Here is a 25,207-nt window from a genome sequence, read left to right as displayed (position 1 = left end):
GAGAGCAGATCTGATGAAACAGCAGGCAGCAGCACGGAGCATTTCTCCAAAGCATTTCTTCTCTTAACAAAAACTGTGATTGAGTGCACTTGGAAGTTCGAGTTATTTGAAGTTAGTAGCGTTATTTGGAGTGTTGTCGTCGGAGAGAGAGAAGTAAAGTGGAAGTCAGAGGAAGCGCCGTGAATAATCTTCCTTAAGTGACTATTTGATAATCTCGCTTTGGTAAGTAAAATTTCAGATATTATTCTGATGTCATTTGGGAAACATGTCAAAGTCTCTGAAACGATTCAGTACAAGCTGAGTTTGAGTATGCCGCGAAATAAAATAATAAAATAATAGTTTTTAAGTAAAACGTTACCACACCCTACTGGACAGTCTCTGACAATAGATATTATTTCAAATAAAGACATTTTTTTCATTCTTATCGCAGGAAACTGACTGAGTCCATCAACATGCATCAGTCAAACCAGGAAACGGTGAGTCATGAACATGACCTTTTGTGTGTATTTTGTAGACATTAGACAGAATGCTGCACTAAATGACCACATTTTATAACCAGTTAATTGAAATGTAATCCTTCTTGATTACTATCTGTTAAGAAAATTAAGCAAATAAGTAGTCCTGGGTCAGACCAAATGTTGAGTGGGATAATTGGAAGGACCTCCATTTGAGGCATTTGGTGGAAAAATCTTATCTTGCCCTCCACTTTTCATGGGGTCAGCATTGGACACTTTCGCCCTCCCTTTTTTAAGAGTTCCTTGGAGTACATTTTTTGCTGGGATTTATTAAATATTGATATATGAAATATAGCCTAATTATAATGCATATCAAACATACACCAGCAGAATATATATATATATATATATATATATATATATATGAAGAGGTCTTTTCCAAAACACTATATTTCCATTTTCAAAAATATTCCAAAATGATGTTGTTTTTTGTGCTTCTCAGTAAATATCAGTAAAAGCAAAGTTTTGTTGTCTGAATTGGATAAGGACAAATCAGATAACATTAACCCAATTGCAATTGCTATTCTTACACAGCAGAACCTGGACCAGGATTCCTCTGACCACAACTCTGACAGTGGCTCAGAAGACGCACATGACGGTGGTGGGATTACTGTAAGTAATCTACTAATATCTACTACTACTAATACTAATCTACTGTTCTCTGTGTTTGACTATTTCACCGAAAGCCCTTTCTCTAAGACTTCTCTATTCTTACACAACAGAACCTGGACCAGGATTCCTCTGACCACGACTCTGACAGTGGCTCAGAAGACGCACATGACGGTGGTGGGATTACTGTAAGTAATCTACTAATATCTACTACTACTAATACTAATCTACTGTTCCCTGTGTTTGACTATTTCACCGAAAGCCCTTTCTCTAAGACTTCTCTATTCTTACACAACAGAACCTGGACCAGGATTCCTCTGACCACGACTCTGACAGTGGCTCAGAAGACGCACATGACGGTGGTGGGATTACTGTAAGTAATCTACTAATATCTACTACTACTAATACTAATCTACTGTTCTCTGTGTTTGACTATTTCACCGAAAGCCCTTTCTCTAAGACTTCTCTATTCTTACACAACAGAACCTGGACCAGGATTCCTCTGACCACGACTCTGACAGTGGCTCAGAAGACGCACATGACGGTGGTGGGATTACTGTAAGTAATCTACTAATATCTACTACTACTAATACTAATCTACTGTTCTCTGTGTTTGACTATTTCACCGAAAGCCCTTTCTCTAAGACTTCTCTATTCTTACACAACAGAACCTGGACCAGGATTCCTCTGACCACGACTCTGACAGTGGCTCAGAAGACGCACATGACGGTGGTGGGATTACTGTAAGTAATCTACTAATATCTACTACTACTACTACTACTACTACTTATCTACTGTTCTCTGTGTTTGACTATTTCACTGAAAGCCCATTCTCTAAGACTTCTCTATTCTTACACAACAGAACCTGAACCAGGATTCCTCTGACCACAACTCTGACAGTGGCTCAGAAGACGCACATGACGGTGGTGGGATTACTGTAAGTAATCTACTAATATCTACTACTACTAATACTAATCTACTGTTCTCTGTGTTTGACTATTTCACCGAAAGCCCTTTCTCTAAGACTTCTCTATTCTTACACAACAGAACCTGGACCAGGATTCCTCTGACCACGACTCTGACAGTGGCTCAGAAGACGCACATGACGGTGGTGGGATTACTGTAAGTAATCTACTAATATCTACTACTACTAATACTAATCTACTGTTCTCTATGTTTGACTATTTCACCGAAAGCCCTTTCTCTAAGACTTCTCTATTCTTACACAGCAGAACCTGGACCAGGATTCCTCTGACCACAACTCTGACAGTGGCTCAGAAGACGCACATGACGGTGGTGGGATTACTGTAAGTAATCTACTAATATCTACTACTACTAATACTAATCTACTGTTCTCTGTGTTTGACTATTTCACCGAAAGCCCTTTCTCTAAGACTTCTCTATTCTTACACAGCAGAACCTGGACCAGGATTCCTCTGACCACGACTCTGACAGTGGCTCAGAAGACGCACATGACGGTGGTGGGATTACTGTAAGTAATCTACTAATATCTACTACTACTAATACTAATCTACTGTTCTCTGTGTTTGACTATTTCACCGAAAGCCCTTTCTCTAAGACTTCTCTATTCCAGACTGATCTCATGAAATGGCGTATGTATGACACGGCAATTCGTATTTCCATTTTTGGCGTGCTATCAACACGCATAATCGCTTTTCAGCGTGTTTATGAACGCCTTTGACTTAACGTTATATTACTGTATTATATATATATATATAAATATATGACCTACCCCAACCCCGTCCCTAAACCTACCCGTCACTGGGGTTAATACCATTTATGAGTCTTCTCCCACCATCCTAGGAAAAGAAATATCGCTCCACAGATGTAGATATAGATTTTGCTTCGTTTCGCTCGGACATTTAACGGCGTACACATACACGCGGAATCACTTGGACATTTAACGGCGTAGACATACACGCAAAAGATTTCGGCGTGGACATACACGCGGATAGTTCAAAATGCGTATAGATAACACGCCACTTGACTTGAAAGTGGCGTGTATGTTTACGCAAAGTCATGATGTCATGTTGTCTATTCTTACACAACAGAACCTGGACCAGGATTCCTCTGACCACGACTCTGACAGTGGCTCAGAAGACGCACATGACGGTGGTGGGATTACTGTAAGTAATCTACTAATATCTACTACTACTACTACTTATCTACTGTTCTCTGTGTTTGACTATTTCACTGAAAGCCCATTCTCTAAGACTTCTCTATTCTTACACAACAGAACCTGAACCAGGATTCCTCTGACCACGACTCTGACAGTGGCTCAGAAGACGCACATGACGGTGGTGGGATTACTGTAAGTAATCTACTAATATCTACTACTACTACTAATACTACTAATCTACTGTTCTCTGTGTTTGACTATTTCACTTAAAGCCCTTCCTCTAAGACTTCTCTATTCTTACACAACAGAACCTGGATCAGGATTCCTCTGACAACAGATCTGAAAATGCACATGATGTTGATGACATTACAGTAAGTAATTTTAAGCAAATTACAGTAAGCAATGATCTCACATGTGATTTTTGTGTCTTCAAACTTTAACTATTTTGCTTTCCTAGCCCTTTTTAAAATTAACCTAAGCCTTATTTTTACCCTCTATACAACAATGCCACGTCTCTAATATTTTTGTCAAGTTTTAATTTTGTGCAAAATTCCTAGTGTTTATGCTTGTCAACTATGCCTTGGACTTACTGTATTTTCCCATTACAGAGCCTGCATGCAGACCCTGAATCCAATGAACTACCACCAAATTTGAGCCAAACAACAGAGTCATCAATCTTCAGTTTTGAGGACAGTGTTGATTTTGGTGTGTTTGAACCACTATGGCAGTCTTTTACTGACTCTGAATCCATTGGCAGTGGAGAAGAATTTCCCATGGAAGACAGCACTGAGAAGTCAGTAAATGAAGAATCACATTTGGGAGTAGGCATTAATGAAAGGTTTCCTCCAGTAAATGATGAGCCACTTTACACAGGCTCACAACTAACCAAAGCTCAGAGTTTTTTACTTATCCTTTCATATGCTTTGAGACACTCACTTACTGGTGTGGCCCTGTCTGATCTTTTAGATTTGATTAATATCCACTGTCCAGAAAATGTTCTAACTTCAAAGCATCTGTTCTTAAAAGAGCTTAAACCAATACAAGGTCACCTAGAATGTCACATATACTGTCCCAACTGTGAATATTACATCGGCGACCAAGTCACTGAAGGGCAGTGTTCTGTATGTAACTCTACATGGGATAGAAACAGCTCACTGAAGAATGGAAATTTCTTCCTATACTTACCCATCCAAACACAACTGGAACATCTTCTTCAAAGAGAAGATATTGCATCTTGTCTTAAGTCAGGAAATGGCACATGTAATTCAGACGATTATGATGACATATGTTGTGGTAAAATGTATCATAATCTGAACAAAGATGGCGGCCCACTAGATAGTCCTCATGCATTCTCCTTAACATTAAATTGTGATGGAGTTCCAGTATTCAAATCATCCCAGTATGGAATTTGGCCATTACAAGGGATGGTAAACGAGCTTCCTTATCATGTCCGTAAAGAGAATGTTTTACTTTTTGGCCTATGGTTTGGTACTAAAAAGCCAAATGTTAATACATTTTTAAAACCATTCACAAAAGAGTGTCAGTCATTGTCAACTGTTGGCTTCAAGTTACACAGCAACAACATTGTGAATCATTGTAGAGTGATAGCAGCTGTTATTATGTGTGATTCAGTTGCCAGGCCCATTCTGCAAAACATGACCCAATTTAATGGTAATTATGGGTGCAGCCTCTGCCTACATCCTGGTGAACAAGTTCCAAAGGGAAATGGAACTGTTAGGGTTTATCCATACAAAGAAGTTCCAAAAAGGGATCATGCTTCAACCCTAAATGATGCAAGGGAGGCTGTGCGTACCACACAATCTGTGAGGGGCATTAAAGAGCCCACATGTCTTGTCAACATCCCACACTTTGACCTCATATCTGGAATGCCTCCTGACCATATGCATAATGTACATCTTGGAGTTGTTCGGCAAATGACAAGCATGTGGCTGGATAGTGAACACCATGAGGAGCCATGCTATATTGGTAATCGTGTTCCTGAGCTCGACAAACAACTCTTGAGAATTAAACCACCTTGCAATATCACAAGAGTGCCCCGCTCTTTTCAGCAAAGGAAGTTTTGGAAAGCCAGTGAATGGCAGAACTGGTTACTTTTTTATAGCATCTTTGTGCTAAAGGGAATACTACCCCATGCATTTTACCAGCACTGGTTAATCCTTGTCACCTTCATGTTCTTGCTATGTAAGGACACTGTCACATCAGAGGGGTTAAAAAGATGTGAAAAACTAGTTGTTGAGTTTGTCAAACAGTTTGAAACACTGTATGGAAAGGAAAATGTGTCATTTAACGTACATTTATGTCTTCATTTGCCGGACTCTGTGAGAAATTGGGGACCTTTGTGGGCACATTCAGGATATATTTTTGAGTCTTTTAATGGGGAGATACTGAAGATGTTTCATGGCATCCAGTGTGTTCCCTTACAAATAATGAAACAATTCACATATAGACAAGTGTTGCCTCTTTTGAAAAACAATGCACTGAGAAATGCTGTGCCAAGATGTATACAGCTGTATAACAACTTGACTGGTGAAAAAAAGCTGAAACAGTTTGAAAGAGTAGCAGCTCAAGTTGTGACCCTTGGTTTACACTATGTACGAAAACTTACTAACGAAGAGATACTGGCTATGAGAGAGAAAATTTCAGTCACCACGGATACAATTGTGAAAATATTCAGTAGAACTTTCGTCAAAGGAGAACTGTATTACTCAGAGCAGTTCACTAGAGTAATGAAAAGGAACAGCTTCACTGTTTTGTTGGATAATGGACACATAATCACTGTGTATTATTACATTATGGTAGAGAGACTTGATGACAGAAAATGTTTTGCTGTTGGAAGACAGTATGACAAATCACACAGTTCAGTGCTAAATTTAGAAAATGTAGTTGGCTTGAAAAGAGTGTTACAGGGAAGGAAAAAGGTTTTTGATGTGATGCAATTCAACAGGAAATGTATGTTAGTTGATCTGCCACATTATGCCAACCTTTATGCATGTATACCTCCACGTTGCAGTGTGGAGGACTGAAATGTCATGTTGATGATGAAATGTCATGTGGAGGAATAAAATGTTGAGGATGAAATGTCATGTGGGGGAATAAAAAGTGGATTAAAAAAAATTGTTGTAATTGCTGCTGTTTAATTTATAATACTTTCATCTACATTTTACAATATATGAATCAATACATAGCCATATATGGTCCATCCATATGGCTATATAATGTAAAATATAGTGAATGTCATGCAAAAATTTGATCTGGACTATTGTTAATCAACCTCTCTGTAAACATATGCATGAGCTTCCTTAACTCATAAAAAAAAAAAACTTTGTTTCAATAAACATACATTGATATACAAACAAAACTGTATTACATTATTGCATGCATTTTAATATATTAATCAATATATAGCAATAGGTTGTCCATCCATATATTGTTATATATTTTCAAATATATGAGGACGTTTCTGATATATTGAAATATATTTTCTAATGTATTGCAATATAAATTCTAGTATATTGCAATATATTTTTGTTCCGTAAGGGGTTTTGTCCGGTGCTTACACGTATCTGTACTATACACATTATTTTGCCACAGTCATGAGCAGAATGTTCACTATTTAACACAGTCACTTCAGGCACTGTAATTTCACTCACCCGTTTGCTTCCACGACATTCCTTTCTTGTGACAGTTCCTGCAAACCCCATCCTTAGCAGGGCATCCGGGAAAATTACCTGCATGCTGCTCAGAGCCACAGCGGTAACAGGTAAGTGAACGGGTGGATTTGGGAGGTCCGCGCATTGCATTGGCTTTACTTCTGTTCCATCGTGGCCTGTTGTGTTGTTGAACTGCTTGCACTGAGTTGTGCGATGATGCTATCATCGCTTTGGCCTCCTCTGTAGCAGATTCAATTTGCCGGGCGACAGTCACGGCTTTCTTAAGATCGAGTGGTACTTCGAGCAGCAGCCATTCTCTGATGCGAGATCATCTCGTCCTCCATAGTGCCGAATTCGCAGATGGCAGCCAGTTCACGTAGAGCAGCGATGAATTGGTCTGTGGTTATGCCCTGCACGTTGGCTCCGTTGACAGAAGCGGTTACGTTTAGCAACCACATTAACTTTAGGGACAAAAAAGTCCTGAATTGCTCTCAAAGCAGAAGCAGACGCATCATCTCCCTGTTGACTTACATTCAGGATTTAGAACAGTCTTTGCTCCTTGGCTCCGAGGCAATGTATCAGAAGAGCATGCTTCCTAGCGTTAAATAGCTCCTCTCCCAGGGCCAGCAAGAAATTATCGAAAGTTTTAATCCACGCTTTGAACGGAATCTGCGGTTCTCCCTAGGGATGGGAACCGAGAGCCGGTTCTTTCTTCAGAACCGGTGCCCAGTGAACCAATTCCTTGGAACCGTTAGCATGCCTGCTTAACGATTCCGCTTATCGGTTCCGCTCGTTGCAAATGTGTCATGACGTCACACACGCGATGCCATGTTTGCTGCCTTCTGAACCAAAACAATGCGTGTGTGACGTCATGACACATTTGCAACGAGCGGAACCGATAAGCGGACTCGTTAAGCAGGCATGCTAACGGTTCCAAGGAATTGGTTCACTGGGCACCGGTTCTGAAGCAAGAACCGGTTCTCGGTTCCCATCCCTAGGGAGAACCGCAGATTCCGTTCAAAGCGTGGATTAAAAATTTCGATTAAAACTTCATTCACGCACACATATATGAAACACTTGCATACATATAAGTAGTCAAACATACATGTATACTGCTGAATGCTAAAACAAATACATATGAAATGCACAATGACACACCTAAAGTCACTCACGCACCCGCAAACTCTACACACACGAGATGCGCAGAACTCTCCAGGCACCTACTCATATGAGACGCAAGCACATACACACACAAACTCGCGCACATACTCAATGAGAGTATGACGGCGCCTCATAACAATACGGTCAATTGCAACACTTGTAAAATTCCCATTTCGTCAAAGGGGGGAACTACCTCCAATATGCAGAAACATTTGGCCACACAGCATGCAATTCATTTGACGCGAGTGTGAGTAATAAAAAATGCTCCAACTACTTTAAAAGTCTACACGACCTGGAGAAGACACGCGCTGTGTGCGCTCATGTCACGCACAAATAGAATATGCAGGAGGTAATACCACTAACTTGATAAACCACGTTAGCCGTGTTCACCCGAGCTGTTAACGCCTGCAGAGTCTGACTGCTTTAAAGTAAGATGAGCTCCAGCGTCACCCGAATCCAAAGCCAAAAACATCATCCACCCGCCCTAATAATGTTCTCTGATTTAAGTATCCACACCCGATGGTCAAATTACAATTATTCTGTGTTGTTACGTGTGATTATAAATGGATGATCGTCTTCAACAGCGGACTCGGCAACGGTTGCGCGCATCTCCGGGGTAACAGAATGAGCGCTGCTTTTAAATGAACATTTCTTTAAAACAAAATTGATTTGACAGAATTTCATTTTCTTAATGGCATAAACAGACTTTAGTCCCATGAAACTTAAACTGGAATGTCACTGTTTCTGTCACTGCGACTTCCCGAACAGGCGAACACGCACGCGCGCGCACACACACACATCACTTTTTGAAGTAAAATTGAAAATTGAGGATGCAGTGCATCGTAATGCATCGAGATATTGAATTGAACTGAATCGATGACATGATAATCGTAATCGAACCAAACCGTGAAGGTTCACACCCCTATGCTCTGTGCTGTGTCTTCTGATCAAATAGCCTATTAAAGCGAGTTAATACAAACAAACAAATTTGTACTTATTCCCTCACCCAATGAGAATCGATAAGAGAATCGATAAGGAATCGAATCGATAAGCAATGTCGATAATGGAATCGGAATCGTTAAATTCTTATCAATTCCCATCCCTAGTTCTCCCTGTGTTTGCAGGAACGGAGTGAGTTGGCTCAAACTCATAGCCACCCTCATCGCCAATACGTTGAGTGCCTCGAAATAAAACTTATGAATTCAGTGACTGGAACTCAGCGTGTCTTTTTATTATTCACTCACGTCATGTGCTACCTTCACATATTTTCGTGTCATTCGTATCTTACACACAAGAGCTCCCTCTAGTGGCTTACTATAGAACTCCACAGCTAGCCTTGATGTAGAGGGGTTTTTTTTATCTCAAGCTCAACGTCGAGCAGGCCATCTAGGACTTCATTTTCTTTGGGGTCCATGCTAAAAAAGTGAAAAAAAAAAAATGTCTATTACTTCAAAGACAATATCAGTGTTTCATTTCACTGCAGTCTATCTGTAATTTTATCATTATCTGGAGAAAACAAATATCAGAAATTCATGCCCTAACAAACCTAGAAGAGTGTTAAACAAACGTTGTGAAGTGATGAAATATTTACCAAGAGGATTGGTTGGAATGAAATGTACTGTCCAGTTATTTATTGAAGGAACTCCAGTGAATTGTCTGCTAGACACCAGTTCCCAAGTAACCACCATTCCACAATAATTTTATCAAGATCATCTTTCAAGTCACCCTATGAAGCAGGGCTGCACGATCGAAATGAAACCGCATGCGATTTGGCAAAGGCTGCAATTATTTTATGTGATCGGTAGTAAATGCTGCTCCATCTGAAAGCCAGAGGGTGCTCTCACACAGACACTCCAAATATGCCCCGCCGCAGAAGTAGACAACAACACACGTCATTCCAGTAAATCCTTATGGGCATCATACTGAATAAACAGAAGATTGAAATGCTTTAATTGATTTATTAAATGTTGTCTTTTGTTGGACAAGAAGTTCATAAATGCTTCTCATGTTTGGAAAGATGTTTGACGCGTGTTGCTTTTTCAAATGCACGTTATAAGCGACTCAATCTCGCAGTGCTTTCAGATGGAGCAGCATTTACTACGGACCACAGAGCCATACATCACTGACAAGCTGGGCATAAAAAATAATCGCAGCCTTTGCGATTTCATAAACGCAATAATCCAAATCGGTTAACCACAATTTCCATGTTATTTGTAATTAACCCCCTGGGGTCGGCTATCGCGCCGGCGCGATTGTCTCGCTTTTTTTCTTATCAGTGTAAAAGAGACTCAAAATACTCGGTTAATTTTGATCTTACATATAAGTGTTGTACATCATTAGATCCTGGTAAGTTTCTATTTTTTTTGTGGATACTCACAATAAAAACAAAGTGTTGTGCTTTTCACCAAATAAAGAAAAACAAACATGATGCGAGTTCTGCGTTCTCTCTGTCAGTGAAGTCCATTCTGAAACGCGTCCTAAGATTAACTGTAACTCCGCGATTACTTGTCACACAGGCACGAGAGGTTTTTCTTTATGAAGCTTAAATTCTCTTCTTTTCAATGAAGTAATTTATATAAAAAACAAATATTCTCAGTTTATGCAATCTGTATGAAAAGAGAGTGCTGTCAGTATTTTTTCGAGGCAAGCCATGACAATGCCCACATCAGCCGTTCCACCGCGGCGGTAAAATGTGTGGTGTATTTGCTGCCTTTTACCGCTAAGAGGCGCTACAATCATAGACTCTGAAAAGTGTTCGTTTATTCCGGTTTATTCTCTCTAATGCGTAATCTGCTGCCGCACCGCGCTGATTCAGAGCGATTGAAAGCTGGTAGCAGAAGAATTCAACAAGTGAAACGTAGTTAAAATAATTCATAATCACAATACTGAAATTAGGCTACTGAAATGTAATTGAATAAATAATGAAAACATTTCAACATAAAACATTGCAATAAAAACATTTAGGCTACATGAATGAGGCTTTACAACTTTAACAGCATACAGAAGACAGCTCAGTGATCAACGCAACGACACGAGCTTCGAGGAGCTTCAAACGACCCGAGATCGAATCTCAATGTAGCATACATGTTGTTAACCGATGTTGTCCTACGTTTATATTTTCCCACCTTGATGCTTAAATAGGTAACTGTTTATATCTGTTTACTTATTTAAAGTCAAGAGTTTTGTTTGATTATCATTACAACATAAATTTGCTACATTCCTGTAGAACCGCAGCCGCTGCACAAACGACAAAAACTGATGAAGGAAGATTGTCAGCCGATTGCATCAGAAAATGAAAATGAAAAAGCTCGTCTTTAGTCTGCTAAATTATTGTGTAATGTAAAAGAACACTAAAATTACTTAAGTTTGAAACCAAGTTCGAACATTTCAAGGTTTAAATTGTTTAATGTAAAACAGGGTTGCATCTTGTTTAGAGTTTATTTCTTTTGCGATGCAAAATAAGAAACACTAGGCTAATCTTATTCTTGCGACATTTTAAATTTGTATTGCCAAAGAAATTACAGCTAAATTAAACAATTAAAACAGTAGGCCTACAAAACGAAAATTGTTCAAAGAAACATAATTAAATTAAAAACATGCGTTTCTCTTTGCCTCTCTCGCGCTGGATCTCTTTTTAACAAGTTTATTTAGTCTCCCTCGCTGCGCGCGCGGGTCTCTCTCTCGAAATTAAACATTTCAGGGTAAAAACACATCATACAGCTGATAATACTGTATATGTCGCTGCGTGTCAGCCATACAAATCACGAAAAAATTATTTAACCTTTAATTGTTGCTTCAAAGACACAGCATGCCTTGTTGAATTCACCTTACAATAACTTCAATTGAAATTTTGTGTGAAAAAAACTTTAAATAGGCTACAATAAATAAACTACAATATTTATAATTTAATAAGATATGGGGTCTACATTTGGACACAGATTTATCCTTACAATAATTTTGCCTGCTCATCAGGCTGGCTATCCGACACTCTCCATATGAAAGAGGAACATTAACACCTTTGTCCAGCAACTGTCCCTCCAACCCCCCACAGGCTATCGGAGTCTGAGGCTGACTTAACACAAAGAGAAGTCGCAATTCACACTTAAATCGCTATTCTAGACAGTGTTGATAATGAAGGAATTAAATGATTTAAGTTACATGTAGCCTAGTGATATTTCTGTCACAAAAGTTTATTACTAAATATTTCATTATTTCAATAATTGATGAAATAAAACTGGTTTGGGCCAGCTTTTTCCAAGCAAAACTAAATATAATCTGAAAAAACGCATGTTAATTTGTTGTCATGAACAAAATGTTCAACTCAATATTAAATTCTACAGGGATCTTTGGATCCTTACAAGGCATGCAATTTGTGAATTAAGTTTTTATTTTATTTTGTATTATTCAAATAAATATCGAAACACGGTGCTTCGTGGTAATGCTGCTAAATTAAATAACATTTATAGAATAATTATGAACTTAAAACAATATCGCAACATTTCGACAAATACATTATTTGATTTGTTTTTACATTTTAATTCAGGGCGATTTAGCCTACATAGAGCGAGATTTTCACCCTTGTCTTGTCATTTTCTCATTGGGAAGCGCTTACATTGCATGTTTGAGTAGATCCTCTGTAGGCCTATACTGTTTTTGTCGTTAGCCTATATGAATACAAGTTTACAGTTTTGAACGATGTAAGCCTATCTGTATGACCAAAAAATTACGGGGGGGATTAAAATAATTCAGCAGAAGCAGGGATGTTTAGACCAGAAGGAAATCCTAGTCCCCCCTGGCAAATCACACTTTACTTAAAACCATGTTTTTAAAAACTCTAGGTTGTAGGGAACAGACCTCTCTGCCATGCGCGCGCATGGTTTGGAGCACAATATCTGTCTCGCATGCACGCTCGCTCTAGATAGATTACGGGATATTTTAACTAATTTGCGGTATAACTAGTCGATCACGAGTGGCTCAACAGGTAGATCTATAGATAAACTATATCTTTTAGGAATTTGACCGACCGGGTTGACACTTCAGCGTGAGAAATCGGGGGTGTGGCGTGAGAGCGTGAGATTTGGGTCAATTGCGTGAGAGTTGGCAGCCCTGAAAAAAAAAATATATATATATATATAGTATATATATATATATATATATATAGGCTATATATAATTAATTTTTTTACATAACTGCTTTTGAAATTACGATTGGTAGCCTATTATTATACAGATGCAAAGTCGTTCTGTTGGATACTATTATTTTTCCTTAGTGTAAAATGGAAATGCATGATAATTGTATTTTATAAATATAAGCAAAAAAACTGTATGGTGTAACAGAGTTTTAGAGCTAGACAAATCTAAATAAATATAAAATATACAGCAGACCTTGTTTGTGCGGTATTTGAACCCGTGTCATCTTGATGATGAACCCTAAGTTCTACCGCTCGGCTATGAATTTACTCACTGAGAAATACCCAAACGTCTGTTTCTCAAATGAGCGATTTTTTCATTTAGCCTGTGAGTGTAGGCCTATACTTTAGCCTTTTACATTTTTAAAAGATTATATCTTATCTGTATGACCAACAATTACGGAGTAGGCTATAAATGTTTGTTGTAGGCTTATTTGGAAATTACCATAACTTGTAGTATTTCATCCTAAGGCTACAGACATTAGCCCCACTTACGTTTTGCTAAATGTCCCTTTGCGCCACCTGGCGGTCGTTTCGCGAACGACTTTGAAATGCGACTGGTTTATTTTGACCGCGGTGGATGGCTAAAAATGGTATGTGGATGGCTAAAAGGTGTGACTAAAAATGTGCTTTTGGCTTTCATTTATATTTTGATTGTTTGTATATATATACACACTACCGTTCAAAAGTTTGGGGTCGGTACGATTTTAAATACTTTTAAAAGAATTCTCTTCTGCTAACCATGGCTGCGCTTATTTGATTAAAAATACAACAAAAATCAGTTATAGTATTAAATATTATTCCAGTGTAAATCAGCTGTTTTCTGTGTGAATATATAGTAAAGTGTAATTTATTCCTGTGATCAAAGCTGAATTTTCAGCATCACCAGTGTCAGTGTCTTCAGTGTCAAATGATCCTTCACAAATCAGTATAATATGAGGATTTGATGCTCAAGAAACATTTATTATTATTATCAATGTTGAAACAGTTGTTGGTCTGTCAGTTGTACAGTTTTTTTTTTTTTTTTTTTGGATTCTTTTATTAATAGGGTTAGGGTTAGAATCTTTTGTAACATTATAAATGTCTTTACTGTCACTTTCGATCAAATTAATTATTCCTTGATAAATAAAAGTATTGATTTCTTTCCTCCAAAAAATAAAAATAAAATTCTCACTGACCCCAAACTTTTGAACGGTAGTGTATATATATATATATATATATATGTGTGTGTGTGTGTGTGTGTATACATATTTATTTATTTATTTATATATATATATATTGTCCTTGCATTCTTTCTTGTGTGACACCACTGAATGAAAGGCTCATTAGTATGCAGTCTGCTCAGGTGAGAACTGCCTAATTATTCATGAGGGGGTTGGGCCGTTCCGCCCATCCGCATATTGCCTTTGCAAACAAAAAAATGTTTTTCACAATTTAAAACAATCTATTGTTTTATGTGAATGATTAGGCAGAATGATTTTCAGATCAATTCGAAGCAAAAACTCTAGGCGATAACATCCACTAGTCAAAAGTCTTGTGGACAGATATTTAGTATGTTATTTGTGGCCTTATATTAGAAACTTTATTTTTTAGTTTTTTCAATAACCACGCATAAACAATATTCTCTCAACAATACAAACATGTATTAACATGTTGTTCACATATTATGGTAGCCCTGTGTGTGCTATATAGAGTGTAATTTAACCTGTGCCATTAATATGTTTATAAGCAACTGAAAAAAGCAGAAATGCCAGAGCATGCCAAAACATCTCAAGGACCCTGAAAACACCTCAGACCCCAGAGGGTTAATCGTGCAGCCCTACTATGAAGTCGCTTGGGTCTTAACTGGAAGTGGCAGGAGCAAATGGGCAGTCAGTTCCCTACTTGGGCTATGTAGAACTTACTCTGTAATTCTTGGGAGTAGAAGCATGAGTTACCACTTTAGCCCTAGTGGTCCTTGATTTGATGCATGTGCCCCAAGTCCTTGTGTGAACAAACTCCCTTGATGCTCTTTATGCTAACCATGCTCAAGGAAACCCAGGAAACCTCAATCCAGCCTTCAATGGATATTGATCAGTACTCAACATTCTGGATGTTATATATATATATATATATATATATATATATATATATATATATATATATATATATTACATGAATTCTGGCTTGTTTCTGTGAGCCCAGCGGTCCTAGGCTTCAGTTGCAGCCAGTTACTTATGGTGCTGCGTTTTACATTGTGTGAATTCGGGTTCCCTTTATAGGCGCTCTATAAACGTGTGTCTACGCACTGATAGCTGATTGGCGCACACGTCAGAGGCGCCTTCGCAATTGGATGTGCAGCAGCACAGCCAATCAGTTAGTCAGTCACTCTCAGTGCTCGCTGTGGAGTTCCAATGCGTTTTACATAAAAGCTTCAATAAATCTGAGGAAAGGAGTTTCACCCACTGCGTATAGCTACGCAATAATCGTTCCCTACTCTCAGGGAACCGAGGTTACGATAGTAACCGAGTATGTTTTCAGCCCCAGAACTTACAGGATATTCTTTTATTACAATGACCTTTTATATATCAGAAGCTTAAGGAAAAGTTGATTTCTCAATTCATGACCCCTTAAAGTGTAGTCCCATATTAAAAAAAGCATGATAGAACACTGAAAGCAAATTGCACTAACATATTTTAAAATGTCAGTGCCATGTTTTCACTCAAGATATATGTAACCTTTAAATTTGCTAGTTTATTATTTTATTTTATTTTATTTCACTATATGTAAATGGATTATTTTATTTGGGAATGTTTTTCATACATTTTTATTTGTCTTATAAAAAGTGTTATATATATTTGTGTAGAGGTTATTTTGTGCTCCTGCCTCTTTAAGGCAAAGCGCGCTGGAAAGAGAGAAGAAGAGAAGTGAGTTGTATGGCAGCTGTTCATGCTGTTATGCCGATGCTTCTGATTAAAGAAGAAACGTGAATTATCACCATTGTAACCCGTGTTTCATTTATGTTACCCACGAGGAAGTGACTGGAGTAATCGCCGATACGGCATCAAGAAATAAGGGTTACAGACTGGTGGCAGCGGTTTCAAGTTCAAGAGTTTCTGGAAGTTTCACGGCAGTAGCATTTAACTATGACGGCGCATTTCTAATGCACCGCGAAGCGAAGTGGTGAGTGAACTTTGAGGAGACTTTTGGTCTGTTTATTAGAGACTATTTCATCACTCGCTCCGTTCGAAGTTTAACAGTACCTAATCGACGGGAAAATGTCTACTGCTTCTCGCGTGCTTCCCGCACGCGCTTCGTCTCTCAACGGGAGCGATGATGACGAATTGGACAGTACGACTCATCGTACAGAGAACGCGGCTTCGTCTAATCACACAACAAAGGTGCTGCACTTCAAAGTCAATCTTCCACCATGTTTCCATGGGGACGGTAAGGATAAAGACAGTTTTTCCTTATGGAAAGCCCAATTAGATTAGAGCTTGCTGTTAAGGCTTGTGCTGATGCACAGACACAAGATTTGGCCGCCATTTTGCCTACACGGTTGAGTGGAGATGCTTTAGCTTACTGGCTCTCCCTGTCTCCTGATATACAACAAGACTATGAACAGTGTGTTGCTGCATTAAATGACGTTTTTGGACGGAAGCAATTTTTGCTGCATTTTCAGACTTTTGTGAATGCCAGACTGCGTATGCCCAAAGAGCCTTTGGAAGTATTTGCAGCTGAGATTACAAGACTGGTTTTGGAAGCATTTCCAAATTATGGTGATTCCGCCATTGCTATGGAAAGATTTAGACGGTTTATAGCCGGTCTTGACCATGTTCTTCAAGCAAAATGTCATGAGCATGGTGCTACTAGCCTAGAGGAAGCATTAGCTATTGCTTGTAAGTGGGAACGAGCACAGGAAGTTCTGAGGCTAGCACCCCTTTCCCATCACAGTCAACAGACCAGCCTGTCACTAAATTCATCAGCAACTTCACCCAGTGGTGAATCGCTTTCTGCTATGGTGTCCACAAAGACAGCGTCATCTGGGGACATTTCATCAGAAATCATGACTGCAGTAAAGCAACTAACTGCTGATGTTAAGACTCTCCGGATGGAAGTCGGTCAATTAAAAAGACAGCATGAGCCCAGTTTTCAACATGGTTCCTCCAGACAGAGAGGCTACTCACCTGAACGTGGTAGAGATAAACGTCGTTACTCTCCGCTCTCGTCCCCAAGGAGATACCCATCGTCACCTGCATCATCTCCATATCGTCAAGATGAGCCTTACTCCTCCATCCACCGAGACGGTGACAGACATCGAGGCTATAGAGATCGTCACATCAGTCCATCTCCGCATTATCGAGAACGCCACGTCAGCCCATCTCCACATCACCATGATCGTCAGCTCATCGCCACATCATCGAGAACGTCACGTCAGCCCGTCTCCACATCACCGTGATCGTTACGTCAGCCCATCGCCACATCACCGTGATCGTCACGTCAGCCCCTCGCCTCATCATCGAGATCGTCATGCCAGCCTGCCGCCTCATTATGGTGCTCAACATGCCAGCCCTACTTCTCATCGTCATAGCCAACATGACCGCCCGACTCTACATCATCGTGATTATTTCAGCCTGACATCTGATCATCACTTACATCATGCCTCTCATCATCAGGATCGTCATGTGACAGAATTGCCCTCCAACAAGTTTTCTGGTGAGAGATATGGCCCATGATCTTCTAGTGACCATCTACCCTCATCTGGTGATCATCATGTCAGTTTCGACGATGAGGATGTTGATCAGCAGGGGAAACGTTTGGTGGCAGGTACTATGGGCCAAGTATCTGCTGAGTCTATGAGTGGGCCCAAACAAACTGAACTGGAAACATTGCTGTACAAGCATTTGTAGACACTTGCTCAGAAATACCTTTGATCAGTGAAACATTTAGAATGTCGATACCCTCTCTCATGAAAAAGCCTATTCAGAAATCCTTTCTGCTGGCAAAATCAGTGACGGGTGACTATCTTGACACTCTTGGTATGTTGCCTATTACTATTAGGCTGGGTGAGGAAGTGTTCTCCCATAATGTCCAGGTGGTTAGAAATGCTACACAGCCTGTTATCCTTGGTTGGGATTTTCTTAGCAAACATCACGCTGAAATTGACCTCAGGGAGAATCATCTAAAATTGTGGAATTGGACTGTTCCTTTCTTGTGTTCACAACATATAGTCCCTCTTAGGAGTAGTGCTGTGACTTTAGAGCCCATTTTGATCCCAGCCAGGTCACAGATGAACATTTTGGCAAAAATTCAGCCCAATATTGGGGAAAACGAGTTCACATGCAATTATGTTGGAATTTTGGACCCCGAAATTCAGACAGTACCAGGTCTTTTTGTAGCACGTACAGTAACCTCTGTAAGAGCAGGCGTGACTTGTGTTCGAGCTATGAATCCGACGAGTGAGGATTTTCATGTTCCCTGTGGCACGAGGCTAGGTGATTTCCATTCTTTAGTCTCTCAACCAGGTGAAGAATACACAATGTTGGAACACACAGTAGCTCAAATACAGACTCAAATTGAGCCCTGCCCAAAACCCAAGGTAGACCTCGCTCAATCTGCATTGGACAGAGAACAACTGACTCAGCTAGAGACTATAATTTTCAAATATGCAGATATCTTCAGTGCAAATGATTATGACTATGGTCGTACAGATTTGGTCAAGCATACCATCCGTACTGGGGATGTGCAGCCCATCAAGCAGAGGGCTTATAGAACATCGCCACACATGCGAGCTGAGATAGATAGGCAAGTTCAGCAGGTCCTTTCTCATGATGTCATCGAAGAAAGTTGTAGTCCTTGGGCTTCCCCTGTCGTCTTAGTAAAAAAGAAAGATGGCAGTTACAGGTTCTGCATTGATTTCAGGAAGCTTAATGCAGTCACTGTAAAAGACTCGTACCCCTTACCCCGACCATCAGACGCTCTAGACAGCTTGTCAGGTGCATGTTGGTTTAGTACAATGGATCTGTCAAGTGGCTACTGGCAAGTTGAGCTAGACTCTAATGATAGGGAGAAAACTGCATTCAATACAGGCAGTGCTTTATATCAATTCAAGGTTATGCCGATGGGTCTTACGAATGCCCCTCCTACTTTCCAACGACTGATGGAGCTGGTGCTTCGTGGACTTAATTGGAAAGTTTGTCTTGTTTACCTTGATGATGTATTGGTGTTCAGTCGGACTTTCAGTGAACATCTTAACAGTCTTGAGGAGGTTTTCGGTCGATTTCGTTCGGCAGGTCTAAAATTGAAGGGTAGTAAATGCCATTTTGCTCGCAGTGAAGTGTCTTACTTGGGTCATGTTGTATCTAGTCAGGGTCTCCAGCCAGATGAAAAGAACCTGGACAAGGTCCGGTCATGGCCTGCCCCCAGGACTGTCACTGTCGTTTGTTGGTCTGTGCTCCTATTATAGGAGGTTTGTCAGGAATTTTGCTATAATAGCTACACCCCTTCATGCTCTAACCCAAAAAGGTGCTGTCTTTAAGTGGTCGAGTGAATGTGAGGATGCTTTTAGATCACTGAAACATGCCCTCACTAATCCTCCCATTGTAGCTCACCCTATATTCACGCAGCCTTTTCTACTATACACTGATGCTTCCCATGATAGTGTAGGTTCAGTGCTTGCTCAGATACAGGATGGGAAGGAACGAGTAATTGCGTATGCCAGTCACACTCTGACTCCTTCTGAGAAGAAATGGTCAACTTATGACCGTGAGCTTTGGGCTGTGGTGTGGTCTGTCCGACATTTCAGACATTTCTTGTCAGGGGCCCCATTCAGAATTATTACCGACCAGAAACCCTTGTTGTATCTGAAAAAGGCCGCAGTTGATAATGATCCGACAGGTAGAAGAGCACGTTGGATACTTGAAATGGATGTGTATGACTTTACCATTCTACACAGAGAAGGGAAGCAGCATAGTAACGCTGATTCCTTGTCACGGCGTCCTAGCTCGCCTCTGACAGAAACAAAAGCAGTGCAGTGTGTCATTCTCGGCCATACCACTGCTGAAAGAGTCTCCTCTTCTGCTGAAGCGCCAAATGTTTGTGGAGTTCTTCCTGACATGAGTCCAACACTGTCAGTGGATTTGGCTGAATTACAAGCTCAGCAAAAAGAGTCTATGGGGCGGCTATGTCACGGTTTGGGTTTTGTGTCTTGTTCCTTGTTCTTGTCTGTCATGTGATTCCCTGTTTGCCATGTGTCTTGTCAATTGTTAATTGTCTGATCATTGTTCCCAGGTGTTTCTTATTAGCCACGCCCCCTCGTTATCTTGTTTGCCTGTGTATTTAAGCCCTGGGTCTAGTTCAGTCTTTGTGAGTTCTTGATGTTGTAATGTTTGCTGTTAGCTGTATCTTTGTTCCTGTTCTGAGTTTTCCCTGGATTACCTTTTTGTATTATTATTATTAAAAGTGCTTCCTATTGGATTCACTCTTCGTCCTTGCCTCAACGTTACAGCTATAGACTACGCGTTGGTTTTCATTTATACTTCTGCGTCGTTGTTCGCTTTGCCGCGCAATTACACATGCACAGGGAGCATGTGAAACCCGAGGGAGGGGTTCTAGCAGACCAATCACAGCGATTGCCTCTGCGTAGAATTGACGCGTTGTTACATTTTTGGAGAGGTGCACGTCAGGGTACCCCGAAGGGTACATGCACTACACACAGCCTACGACGTACCTACAGCGTGAGTTGGACGCAGAAATATAAATTGGGCTTAACACAAAACAACATAATTCTGACAACAGCACTGTCGCACGTTGAGAAAATTATTTGGCCAAACATATAATACCTTTTTGTATTATTATTATTTGGCCAAACACAAAAAAATGAAACACCTTTTATTATTATTATTTTTATTATTAATTATTATTTGCGAATTTCCCCACCACTTTTTGCCAGGGTCGATATTGTCCCCACCACTTTTAAACATCTCGTGGCACGGATGTACCAATACAAATAAATAAAACATATCCAGTTAACTAGCAGAGCATTCATTTGTTAAATAAGAGGCGATCTAGCATGCTGAAATGTATTGTTTTTGAAATCAAGTGATCAAAGTGCTCGTTGACTGCGATCAGTGGTGCTGATAAAGTGTTCTCTTGTGGCTCACGCTGCCGCGCACAGTCTTCACACGGACGCACGTTTTAATCCGTTGCGGAGAAATCTCTATTCGTTCCGGTGAAATCACAAAGTAAAATGCACACAAACCTGTCCCTGCTTTATATACAACCTCTGATAAACATAATCGGTTTTAATGAGGAAAAAAAACTATACGAGTGCGGATTAGAACCCAGAATATCTGACACGCTTGTCTAAAGTTCTGCCACTGGACCATTAAAGCACATACAAAAAAAGTTGGTTTGGATATATCTATTTCTTCACGTGAAAATTCTTGGCACCAACACATATTCGATCTCCTTAAATGACAAATTAAACACAATGTACTATTTAAATAGATTGCTGGACATCGGTATTGTATAGCCTACATCTGATTTATGATTTAGCATTGCATTAGCAACTGTGATAGGAGGGGCATCAATGACCGTTAGGGGGGGCACGGCCCTCAAATGCCCCACCATAGCGCCGGCCCTGAGAGAAATGTAGTAGCACGTTCACCTGCCAGTCGTGGATCTTTCATGCGGAGACTCTCCTCATGTGTTTGCAATTTGAATGTAATTATACATTTAAAAGTAAATGGCTAAACTATCTTTACAAAAGTTCACAATGCTGCTGCAGATGCAATATAATGTAGACAACATTGAATAAATACATTTTCGTCAGGTATACTGATAAAAAATCACTCAAACCCCTTTATCTAAACCTCTCTACATAACCGCCGGACTCGCGCGTCCTCCATGTCTGTAGTTTTTTTTAACACTTTTCACTCGTGTTTGTAGTTCTAATCGAATCCTCGTCCAACGTGTGATGAGTTGTGGGCAATATCAGCCGTCAGAGTGTGCATCGATCTGCAGTGTTGGGGAGTAGTTAACTACAAGTAGCGACGCTACTAACTTAACTACATTTTAATGTTGTTGTTGTTGAGCCTGCGCGAATCAGCGCGATGCAAGGATATTCTTTTTGTTAGATTACAAACTAATTTTTTTGCCATTACCGCCACCTGTTGTTTAATCACGCATCTTGCGGCTAACGGTTCACTGACGTACAGAAGACCTCAAGCAAAAATTTAAGGACGCACATACAGGTGATTAATGGCCATTTTAAATATATTAATTATCCTGCTTTGTTGCTCTCAATGTTACATCAAATTTCTATTTCTGATTTAATTACATTGAACCGCCATGATCTGTCCGCCAGTTTGGTAATGAACATAAAAGACCACTAAAGTTTGCGTCATCGTGTTTGTCAGTTGAACAAAAAATGTAATCTTAGTTTTTTTATCGCACGACAAAGGCTTTGATCTAATTAAATTGGTGTATAGATTTGTTGTGACTGGTTTCAGAGCGAACCGAACTGTGCTCACAAGCAGCTTGTGATTCAGGTTCTTCTTTCACAGTAAATTCTGCGAGCTCCATCACTGCATGTGAGCGAGTTCAGTGCCACATGTGAGCGGTTGTTCAATGTATTTTCTTGCCAAAATGCAACCATCTCACAATTGGTATTTTTAAGAAAAAGTCTATACATGCAATTTACGTTGGATGTATATTTTGTTCTTGCAATGTTGTATTTGTTGCAATTTTGCACTTTTGACACACAGTCTGAGATATTTGAGTGTTGTGTGTAATAAAACAATAAAAATCATAATTGTATTGCATTGTTTTAAACGCTAAATATTTTACTTAAAACATTCCTCAGACACTTATTCAGTTATTTATAATATAAGTTGTTCAAAAAAAGCAAAAGTAGTTTCAATGTAGCTAGCTACTTTTTGATCGTAACTTGTAGTGTAGCTAACTACTTTTCCAAAAGGGTAACTTGACTGTAGTTTAACTACTTTAACTTACGAGTAGCTTGTAGCTTGTCAAACTACAGTTTCAAAGTAGCTTCCCCAACACTGTCGATCTGCACTTCGGATTCTGACCGGAAATAGTAGAACATACGGGTATCTTTGAAACACTCATTTCAACATACTACGATTTGGGACATACTAATTCTATTTTCTAATACTATTTAGGACGGATAGTATGCGAAGTGGGACGCAGCACCAGTCTTTATATTGGTGGTGATGATGGTGATGATGAGGTGCAGGTGTGTGTGTGATTAGGAATTACTTGCAGGTGGGAGCAGAAGAGAGTGATAGGAAGTGCACTACACTTCCTATCACTCTCTTCTTCAGGAACCTGTAACATTTATAGTGCACGCCACCTTTATACTGTACGTCTCCCAGCCTCATTTTCATCTGTGGTAAATTTAAAATGGCATCTAACCTGACTAAGGTCTGTAATAACCACTGTAATAGAACTGCAAAGTTAGAAGATGCTCTGATTTCTTTCTATTCTCCATGTCTTGTAATCCATGTTTTATCACTGTATAAAAAGCAAAACTCATTCGCTGACCACATTCGCTGTTTTTCTGACCACATGAATATCTGAGTGAGGCAAAGAGAGATCCTTTATTTGATTTACATCAAATGCTTGTGCTCACATTTGTATTTACCTTTTTCTGAATATATGTATTATCCCTCTGTGAGGTTTAAACCCACCCTGTGGTAACTGTTTTCTTTCTTATTTGTCACACAGACACACAACACTACACGCTCTTAATTTCAAATCTCAAAAAAGCTGAACAAATGCATCACACTTTGCCAGATGAGAGTTATAAGCAGGATGTCCAAATTTTGCACCAAAAGACTAATGACTGATGTTTACATTGCAAACAATGCAGTTTTGATAGCAAATCTATGGAAGGGCATCTAGCCCCCTTTACACTCAGCTCTTTTGTAAAAATAATAATATAAAGGCTAATTTACTGAACTGTGCACAGTGTTTACTTCTACAAAGTCCCAGTCCATTGTTTTCTCCATCAAGCTGTATAGAGAAATGCATGTTATTTTGTAAAACCCCAGTTTGTTTTTGTTATCAACATTACTGCCATTGTTTGCTTGGATTTTCAATTTCCTCGAATGATGCCCAGGGTTCTGTTTCTTTTCTGTGAGGGCAGGAAGGTGAAAAAGAGGGATTAGAGAGAGAAAGATACTGAGAGAAAGATACTGAGAGAAAGAGAATGAGAGAGCTGTATGTCCAGGCCCTGTGGAGTGGGACGAGAGTGATTAATCTAGAGAGTTCTAGTGCTTTCATACTAATCCCCCAGATGTACCCCACAGCAAATAGCTGCACACTTTTTTAGTTTGCGAGAAAAACAGTGTGATAGAGAATATTCTCCTGAAAAGGACATGAGTGCTTAAAAATGGGGAGGGCATTTTTTTTTGAGGATGTTTTGTCTCAGATGAAATGTGCATACTGTAGATAGCCATGATGGAAGTCTCCCCCCAAAGAACATAAGAAATCAGAATTGGTGGATGATCTTAACCCCACGTCCCATTATTAGTATTATTATTATTTTTAATGCGCTTCAAAAAAGCAATTGTGAAGTCAAGAGAGAGTTTGTATCTTCTCCCTAAGTAGTGTAAATTCCAGCATTGAAAAAGAATGCAAGTTTATCTTGGAGCTGGTGGTCTTATGTATAAAACTTTGCATAGATATCGTCCTAAATGTGTGAAAAGGGTAGATTTTGAGTAACAGAAAACAGTACAAATGGCAGACCTTGTGCACAATTTCTTTTAGAGATCCCAGTCAGTCACCATTGAGCATGCATCCCCTCGCAGTCTCATCCCCAAAATTACCATATGCCGCTTATACACCTAGTTTTACTATGCATAAACTTGCTAAACTTGCTAATTTCCATTTACATACCCATACATGTGATACTACCATG

The 25,207-nt window shown here is 39.6% G+C and overlaps 1 protein-coding gene and 1 long non-coding RNA gene across 4 annotated transcripts; both read left to right on the top strand.

Annotated features, from left to right (window-relative positions):
• The first annotated feature begins 944 nt into the window (after positions 1 to 944).
• LOC130069397 (uncharacterized) lies at positions 945 to 1,492 on the top strand. The gene is made up of 3 exons (XR_008803757.1): positions 945 to 1,127; positions 1,238 to 1,312; positions 1,423 to 1,492. It is a non-coding gene; the product is annotated as an uncharacterized LOC130069397 (long non-coding RNA).
• Positions 1,493 to 1,978: 486 nt separating this feature from the next.
• LOC130069395 (NADH-ubiquinone oxidoreductase chain 2-like) lies at positions 1,979 to 4,123 on the top strand. Of its 3 annotated transcripts, none has more exons than XM_056233257.1 (8): positions 1,979 to 2,061; positions 2,172 to 2,246; positions 2,357 to 2,431; positions 2,539 to 2,616; positions 3,197 to 3,271; positions 3,382 to 3,456; positions 3,573 to 3,635; positions 3,873 to 4,123. In XM_056233257.1, exons 1-6 carry the CDS (start codon positions 2,042 to 2,044, stop codon positions 3,386 to 3,388), a joined length of 330 nt encoding a protein of 109 aa, XP_056089232.1. In that variant the 5' UTR covers positions 1,979 to 2,041; the 3' UTR covers positions 3,389 to 3,456; positions 3,573 to 3,635; positions 3,873 to 4,123. The 3 variants fall into 3 exon arrangements, with proteins under 3 accessions (XP_056089232.1, XP_056089233.1, XP_056089231.1); XM_056233258.1 differs by having other exon boundaries at positions 2,354 to 2,431; positions 2,542 to 2,616; XM_056233256.1 differs by having other exon boundaries at positions 2,354 to 2,431.
• Positions 4,124 to 25,207: the final 21,084 nt, after the last annotated feature.

The sequence above is a fragment of the Rhinichthys klamathensis genome, unplaced genomic scaffold, assembly GCF_029890125.1.
Source record: "Rhinichthys klamathensis goyatoka isolate OS25496 unplaced genomic scaffold, OSU_Roscu_1.1 h1tg000365l_1, whole genome shotgun sequence".
In the NCBI taxonomy this organism is placed as follows: Eukaryota; Metazoa; Chordata; class Actinopteri; order Cypriniformes; family Leuciscidae; genus Rhinichthys; species Rhinichthys klamathensis.
This window is presented reverse-complemented; position numbering and strand designations above follow the sequence as displayed.